We start from the raw sequence: 8325 nt of genomic DNA, 5'->3' as shown, positions 1-8325 counted from the left end.
TTCCTCTTTTCTCTGCCTCTTTCTCTTCTCCTTTCTCTCACTCTTTCTCTCTCACTCTCTTTCTCTCTGTCTCATGTGTTTGTCTGTCTTTGTGTCTGCAGCTGTGCTGGGTTTTTGAAGACTTGGCTGCCCTTCCTCATCCTCTTCAGCGCGATCCTGGCCGTGGCGCTCACTCTCAACCTGCGCTGATGGACCTGAAGCACACTGAGACGTGAGCCGAGGAGAGGACGGGCTCATGGAGGCGACAGGGCGAACCGAGAGGGGAGTCTCGGCCCTCCTTCATGGCGAGCAGTGGAAAGGAAAAGGGTGTGGATGGGTTTTTAAGGCCTCGTACCCACGGCTCGCTATTTGAAGTAAAAGAGAAAAAAATCAAATAAATTACATAACAGTTTTCTCACCCCCTACACTTGAGTGTAATGACACGAGGCTAACGTTACTATTAGCCTCGCATATACTGTAACTTCACCACAGAGTACAGAGACATGGCCGACGCCACTGAAACGCAGTCAGTACAGCTAAGCGCGTTCGAGAATTCAACTCAATGACTTGCTTGAATTTCAGAGGCTCCGGTTAGTAGCTACCTTCTTTGGAGGTTTCTATCCCTTCTGTTGCTTTGGTACAGGAGGAGGGCCTAGGCCTTTTACAAAGTGGTTGTCTGTTTTTAATAATGTTCAATAATGTTTAATGTTCAGTTTCTCATGTTTGCCTTGTGAGATTGTCGCGTTTTTGCTTGGTTTGATGCGGCTCTTCCCCTATTCAGTGCTGCAGATTGGCATGGCTTTAGCTTTTTTTAATTTGATTTGTTGGTGTGCGTGTTAAGTTCTTTTGCCGCATTAGTGAATGTGAACACTACAACTAGCAGCGAGCAGCTAGCATACCCCCACGCTGTTAAATATTTTCAAATGCTTTCTAGCTTACATCGCCTCGTTTGCTTTTATATGAAACACAGACTAGTTTCTGGATTTTCTAAAGAAACCTCTGTGCTCTGACTGTGTTAAATTCTGTTTGGTACAATAGTAACCGGTAACTATTAGGAGCTGAAGCCGTGGCTTTTGATGGAAGTGTGCATGATGTGCTTTGAGTGTGTCAAGTCTGTTTGTTGTCTTCCAGCGTTTCTGAATGTGAGAGTAGGAATCAAAGAGTCCAAGTGGGAATAGATGGCTTTAATCCATCAGCAGGCGTTGCCCCAATTGCCCCCTTCCCAAAAGAAAGCGACATTGATGTCTGTCTATGGGGAGTACGCAGAGGATGACATGGTCCAGGGCTTTTTTTTGCGGTGATTGAATTCTCATTCTCCTCAACTCTATAACTATATCCCGACTTTATAAAAGACGCATTGACCCCTTTCTTCATCAGCTGTGTTTTTTCCCTCTTTTACTCCTTCTCCTCATTTCTTACCTCTTTCATCCCCTGATCCATGAAACTAATGAATGCAGTCAGTGCCTAGGCCAGGGGTAGAAAAAACAAAGTCTGCTTTTCCCTCCATGTTCAATGTATCCACATGGTTCCAGGATTAGGAATAACAGTCTGTGCCCCAATGAACTCCAAACTCAATGGCTGTCTCTACAGCAGGTTTTATTTTTTGGTTTTTGGTTTTGCTCTCTCGCGGCATTCTGTGTAGGACACTGACAATGATGTCAATCTTCATTTGTTTACCCTTCTTTTTTTTAGCCTCGATGGACTGTACATATTAACTTTCCATTTAGTTCCAAACACCAGTTGAACTCGCTGTAATCCTGCACGATTGCCAGGACACCAAACCCGTTGCCATGGCTTCAGTGGCAGAATCAAATCCCCCCTTTGTTTGGAATCAAACAAAAAAAGCACTGCCCCCCACACCCCACCCCCCCCCACACCCCACCCCCCCACCCCACCTCCACACCCCACCTCCACACCCTCTCCTTTACCCTTCCCACCATCCCCTGCACCTCCTCCCCCGCTCTCCCTCTTTCTGGCTGGAGCGGCCGAAGCAGCAGGTAGTCGGAGGTTCCTGAGGTCGGTGGAGAGCCGCGTCTGCGTCCCCCCTCCTTGAGTGTGAGAGGAGCGGAGAGGAGTGCAGCCCCCGCTGGCTCCCAGCACCCCGCGACCAGATTAGGGGGACGCCACGGGGAGGAAATGCCCATGGCCAAAACGCCTCACGTGGGGCCTTTCGGGGGCTTTTCTTCCCAGCCACTTCAAGACGTTCTTCCTCCCTGGTAACGTGAGGCATTCAGATGCGGCCGCTGCTGCTGCACTAGGGAGGGGTGTGGGTGTGAGCAGGTGTTTGTTTCCACACCTTGTCCAGCACAGTTTAAATAACTAGAAATGTTTTTTCCCGATTTAATTTGTTTTTTCATTTAATTTAGTGAGCTATTTTTTCATTTCTAGTCTTTTCATGATGCCTCTGATAGGCCTGTCATGATAACTCTGTTGGACTTGACTTGACCCTGTGACTCTGGTGGTAGATGCTTTTTGTAAATATTGAACTTGCTATTTAGTAAGATCCAGACCTAGTGACCTTTTCTGTTCTGGTGAGTCATTCATATGTAGCATTGACTCTTACATCACAACAGGCTTCTGTACAACAGACTCATTTGTGAATGTCTGTGTATATGTGACCGTGTCAGTGTGTGTGTGTGTGCGCCATCATGCACATGGGTGTGCATCATTCTTTCCGGTTGTGTGCATGTGTTTGCCTGCATGCCAGCATGTGCCAATTGTAATCATGAAAACATGCCTGTGTTTGTGTGTGTGTGTGTAGGCTACTAGTGTGTGTGTGTGTGTGTGTGTGTGTGTGTGTGTGTGTGTGTGTGTGTGCAGGTGTTTAGTGCTAGCCAGGCAGCCATTGGCAGCCCCAACACTCATCTCTCCATGAATGTGGCAGAGACGTCTCATGACAGACCTTTTGTTTACTCCACAGCAGCATATCATTACTGAATACTGCATAACTGCATTTTTACGGACCGCAACATAATAAGCTACGTTTATACATAAAATTCTTATCTAGAGGCTATTTTTAAGGATGTATTTTTGCTGACATATTACTATATTATCCGTGTAGATTGTGTACACCAGTTAACAGATTGTAATACTCTCTTCAAGTGAGCCTGCTTTGTGGAAGTGTCGTTGACCCAGTTGCCTGTAACAAATGGTTGTCGCGGAGCAATAGATTAAACTACGAAGCGCAGGATTCATCTTCTCTCTTGTGCCGACAGAGATATACTAGAAACCGCAGGAACAGGACTGTGCAGTCGGTGAGCTACCTGAAGCGCCATGCTTCCCAAGAAACAGTTTGGTGCTTCCATTTTCGTATCCCCAAGCTGAAGCTCTCTCCCTCCCCTCTTTCTTTTGCAATTAACAGTGTTGCTCTCAGCGGTGGTAATGTCCCCAGCCACCTCTGCCTGTACAACGATAATCTCATTACTCAGTTTTTGACTGACGTTTTCTGGAAGGTTCTGTGAGGTTTTCAGCATTTGGTGAATAAGTGGCAGATAGATCAGTATGCTGTTCTTGAGTCCGGTATCGTCCTCACTTTCTGCTGCTGTGTCCGAGGAGCAGAGGTTTTCTCGGCACTTTTCCAGGGTCCTCCTCTGTCACGTGTGTATCTCTCTTCTGTCTCTCCCTACTCAAAAACACTCCTGATTTAAAGTCTGCGTGGTTAAAATGTATACGATTTGCTATCAGCCAAGTTCAGCTAATCAGTTGCATTGATTACTTCTGTCAGGCAATCAGAGCAGTAATGACTGGAAGATGTGACGTGTGTGGAAACAGGAGTGGCAGGAGCGAGGCTTCCTGTGTCTGAGGATTTTCACTGTCACAACATGTTGGTGGTGGAGACTGTTGTTATGTCACCAGAGGTTGGCAATGATAGAGCAGTCATCTTTTTTTTTCATCTCCACACGGGTCGGCTGTGCACCGTCTAGCCTACCCCCTACTTGTCACCCTCCTACTTGTCCAAAGGACTCAACCTCTGCTGCTGATTTGGGGTGAAATGAACGTCATAAGCTATCAGAGTCAGGGTTTGGGGATGCGGAGACCGGTTCATTTCTGCCAGTTCAAACAGGTGACAAAAGCTTCTCAGTAAGTTTTCCACACAAGGGGGGAAATCACAGTGTTCTGGAATTCCAGTATTCCAGCTCTCTCTTGGTTCTTTCTAGATTAACTACTACAGTGCTGTACTGTCCAGCCAAAGTGCTCTGCAAATAAAGGAATCTAAGAAATGGTGTGATCTTGTAATGTCTGTAAATGACATGGAACTATCTTAATAAAATCATATTTATTACAAAATTCCTTTCTCTCCTTTAATACACATCACATGTTAATACACGGATTGCCAAGGACTACAATGTTACAATGTGTCAAATCTGATAACAGTTCATGAAATTGGCCTAGCCCACGCATTGAATCGGTCAAGTCGCATTGTTTTATGAGAAAACTATTTTGAAGTAGAGCACTGTGACGAATCCAATACATCATGTCGTGACGGTCTGAGTTTTGACACCAGGCTGTCAAAAGGTCGGTCACTTAAATTCGCGTCCTTTTGTGTTCGCTGAAAGCCGCGGGGCCACAGTGCGCTTTGAAAAGGGCTGGGGGAGGGAAGGAGGCGCCGAGTAGCGATATGTCTACCGTCTCACTGGAAACAATAAGCGGCTCATTGTTTTAGTGGCATCACTTTAGAAGGTTACCTGACACCATTGTTTCCGCTCTTGTCTTCCCAGGGCTTCTTTAGAACTGCGACCCCCCCCCCCCCCAAACACACACACACCCTCCTATTTTCAGGAATCCGGTTTGAACGCCAGGATAGTTCTGATCAGCTCTAGCATTTATTTTTTCATTCACATAAGAATTCCTATTCTGTCGGATAGCTTTGGGTAAAAACAAGCGCGGAATTCATTTGGTCTACATTCTTTTTTTTTAAGTATGGAACGGGCATATGAAGACCATTAGGCCTAATGTCCATTCATATTTTGGGATTTAAAAAATAACGCTGAAACAAGATTTTGTTTTAAAAACTAGTAGTGTTGCCAGATGTTTTTTTTTTAAGAATCTCAACTCAAAGCAATATATTATGGCAATATAGTCTGCGCAGCCTCCCCGTAATCATCCAGCCCCTCTCCTTCTCCCTTTGTAGCAGCGACCCGGGGAAGATTTGAAAGGGAGTTGAGTCCCGAAGCCCCTCCTCATCGATTGTGCCCAGCGACGGTGCTTTAATTTCATTGTTTGAGGCGAGCGACGCCCCGCACAGACCGGCGAGGATCAAACACGTCGCGCGGCCAGTTCGCTTTTCTCATGGAAATCGTAGCCTACCTCCCAGTTGCACGTGGAGTTTTACACATGCTAAGGAAATAAACATATAGACTACGCGCTGTTGCGCCGAAACTCATCAGAAGGGAGTATGTTCGACAACCCGGTCGTGTTCTGTGGGTTTGCACGTTTCGTCTTCCTTGGAGGCTAGAAATATAGTTAGAGAGGCAAAGAAAGTGGCGGCAGCGCAAGAAGTGCACCGATTGTGCTTTGCTCCGTGTGGTTTCTCTCCATGCGTGATGTGTCCGTGGCGCGAATGAAGCGGGTGCCTTTTTTGCCAAATGCACGCAGAATGAGTGACTTATTTCCCATCTTCACGTCGGGTTAGTAGACTTTTTATCATACCGAGCCTTCGTGGTGTTCGTTGATTTGCAAGATTTGTGCAGAAGCGGATTCACTGCGCCTCTAGGGCAGTTTTTCAAAAATGCTTCCATGGATGGTCATCTGCGCGTTACTCTGTGTATACCATGCCGGGGCAGCCTGCCCAGCCGGCTGTGAGTGTTCCGAGGCTGCCCTAACGGTGAAGTGCGTTTCGAAAGACCTCCAGCATATTCCGAGTGGTATCCCAGGCTACACCAGGAATTTGTTTATCACCGGGAACCAGATCAACCGTATCGGAACCGAATCCTTTAAAGGACTGGTCAATGTGACAACTTTGTCACTGAGCAACAACAGGTAAACTTAAGCAATAAAACTGTACATTCACCATTTGAAGGTTTGAATGATGACTTTGACCTTTGAAACTATTTTGTTTAGTTATTTGTATATAAGGCATATTTATGGTCTTACATTTACTGCAATAGAATTACCGGTACTAAACTGACAAGTATGACAAAATTATAACTAGCCTAATTTTGCAGCATATAGTTTGGTAGTTCCTCCGATGCAAATGATGCATCGGAGGAACATTTCAAATCATTTTCAAATCATTTTTGTCCAGTCAGTGATGAGTCTTGTGTGAATTCTGATGTTTTCTGATGTAAGCATTGAAGCAATCCTCTGAAATGGTCTTGTGTCTCTTGCCATCAGGATTTCTCAGATTGAATCGAACACATTCGCTGATCTGCGCAGCCTCCGCTCCCTGGACCTGAGTGGCAACCAGCTGGCCATCATTCACCCGGAGGCGTTCTCTGCTCCAAGCCGCACACTGCGAGACCTCAACCTCAGTCGCTCGCTCTACAATCACACGGCCGTCAAGGACCTGGCCGCCTCTCTCCGCTTGAGCGCGCTGTCCAGTCTCCAAGGCCTGGACCTGAGTGGCAACGGCCTCATCTACCTGCCTGACTACATTTTCTCTCACCTGGGCAGCCTACGTCGGCTGCAGTTGGCCAACAACTCCTTGGTGGCCCTCCACAATGGCACCTTCGCCTCGCTGGAGCGTCTCGAGGAGCTGGACCTCACCCTCAACGCCTTCCGCACCTTCCGCGAGGAGGCCCTGCGCGAGTTTGACCGGCTCCCTTGGGCGCGACTCCACCTGGGACTTAACCCGTACACGTGCACGTGCGGCATCGAGCCGTTCGCCGCCTGGCTGAACGAGTCGCGGGCACGCGTGGCGGACGCCGAGCGCCTGGTGTGCGCCTTCCCCGCCGCCATGCGCAACACCTCCATCCTCGGCGTGTCCGACGTGCCCCTGGGGTGCCACCGGGCGGGCCAGGGCCCCGACCTGGCGCTGCAGACGTCCTACGTCTTCCTGGGCATCGTGCTGGGCTTCGTCGGCCTCATGTTCCTCTTCGTGCTCTACCTGAACCGCAAGGGCATCAAGAAGCGCATCTACGACATGCGCGACGCCTGCCGGGAGGTGTGGGAGGGCTACCACTACCGCTACGAGATCGACTCCGACCCGCGACTCTCACACGTCTCCTCGAGCGCGGACGTGTGACGCACAAACAATCTCCCACTGAGCGTATGTGGACATGTGGCCGGTGTTGATGTTTGTTTGTTTGTTTGTTTGTTTGTTTTTTTTTATTGCATTTTTACCTAGTTGGAGATCAGTGGAAACTATGTGCCATATGTTGTGTATATATAGATCTATATTATTACGATGATCAATAGAATATTTCCACGGAAGCATGCACTGCCTGATCTCTTGTCAGTGTTACTTAATCCAATGTCATGCCCTGGTGCCCCTACATGCAGACGTGCACCCACTCACCCACCCGCACGGCACATAAACACACAACAGCAGTTAGGTTAAAAGAAATCCGCCACGTTGTGTCTGGCTAGAGTAGCCCATTTGTTTTCATTGTCAAGTGGGCTGGATCGTTGTGCTCATGCTCGGTGATACAGCTGATAAGTGCCTTGTACCTGTGATTGGTCGGGAAGGAGGGGAAAAAACCCAAGTTGAAGGACTAAGGCCATAGGTTGCTTCTTCACTGATGCGCACCGTATCACGACATCAAGATAATGGAGAAAGGGGCGTGGTGATCCTAAGATGTGGGTGTCGCCAGGACGTTGCCTATGAAAACCCACTCTCTCTTTTTTCTTTCTTTCTTTTCTCTTCTTCAAAGCACATCTGTTGGCTATAAGCACCAGGACAATCCCCTTGGACTTGTGTCGCCCCTACCCCAGGGAACCTGGAAAGAATCCGAGCAGCTTATTCATAGCATTCCAACACCAGGATAACGTCTCCTAAGATGTCCGAGAGCCTTTGCACCGCCCCCCCAAAAGACTTTTTTCTTTACCAGAGAATTTGAAGGATAGCATTTTTTTAGTGCATAACCAGTGATGGAAATCACAAGTCCTCTCCCTCTCTCTCTGTTTCCCTCCTTTGCTTCTTGCTTTGTTTTTATTCTCTCCAGTTTTATTGTCAGGATGATGAGAGCCAGTCCCCCCAGCCCAGGCTGCTGAAACTGATCCCTTTCTCCTCAAAAGACAACAGACGCTTTTGCAGAGAGAGGGGGAGAGGAGAGAGAGAGAAAGAAAGAGAGAGAGAGAGAGCTCTTTGAAGGGAAGCCTGCCCTGGTCTGTCATAAGTGCAGCAGCTTTTTCTGTTTAGGGGTGTAGGGGGAGGAGGGTAGGGGACTTTGCATTGATAAGATACAG

The 8325-nt window shown here is 47.8% G+C and overlaps 2 protein-coding genes across 2 annotated transcripts in view; both read left to right on the top strand.

Annotated features, from left to right (window-relative positions):
• tmem222b (transmembrane protein 222b) overlaps positions 1–1852 on the top strand; it is a 10584-nt gene extending 8732 nt beyond the window's left edge. Inside the window, exon 6 of the mRNA XM_048228977.1 lies at positions 102–1852. Coding sequence (XP_048084934.1) covers positions 102–189 — 88 coding nt within the window. The 3' untranslated portion in view covers positions 190–1852. The remainder of the gene's footprint in view (positions 1–101) is intronic.
• A 3175-nt stretch (positions 1853–5027) lies between these two features.
• tpbga (trophoblast glycoprotein a) lies at positions 5028–7939 on the top strand. Its single transcript, XM_048228966.1, has 2 exons — positions 5028–5958; positions 6313–7939. Exons 1-2 carry the CDS (start codon positions 5708–5710, stop codon positions 7160–7162), a joined length of 1101 nt encoding a protein of 366 aa, XP_048084923.1. The 5' UTR covers positions 5028–5707; the 3' UTR covers positions 7163–7939.
• Positions 7940–8325: the final 386 nt, after the last annotated feature.

Source organism: Alosa alosa, chromosome 20, assembly GCF_017589495.1.
Source record: "Alosa alosa isolate M-15738 ecotype Scorff River chromosome 20, AALO_Geno_1.1, whole genome shotgun sequence".
NCBI lineage: Eukaryota > Metazoa > Chordata > Actinopteri > Clupeiformes > Clupeidae > Alosa > Alosa alosa.
Note: the sequence above shows the minus strand (reverse complement) of the source record. Positions and strands in the feature narration are given on the sequence as shown.

Bases quoted from the DNA above. Each gene is read 5' to 3' on its own strand.
- tpbga (XM_048228966.1), top strand. From the start codon at position 5,708: ATGCTTCCATGGATGGTCATCTGCGCGTTACTCTGTGTATACCATGCC. The intron at 5,959-6,312 runs GTAAACTTAAGC...TCTTGCCATCAG, and splicing joins TTGTCACTGAGCAACAACAG to GATTTCTCAGATTGAATCGA.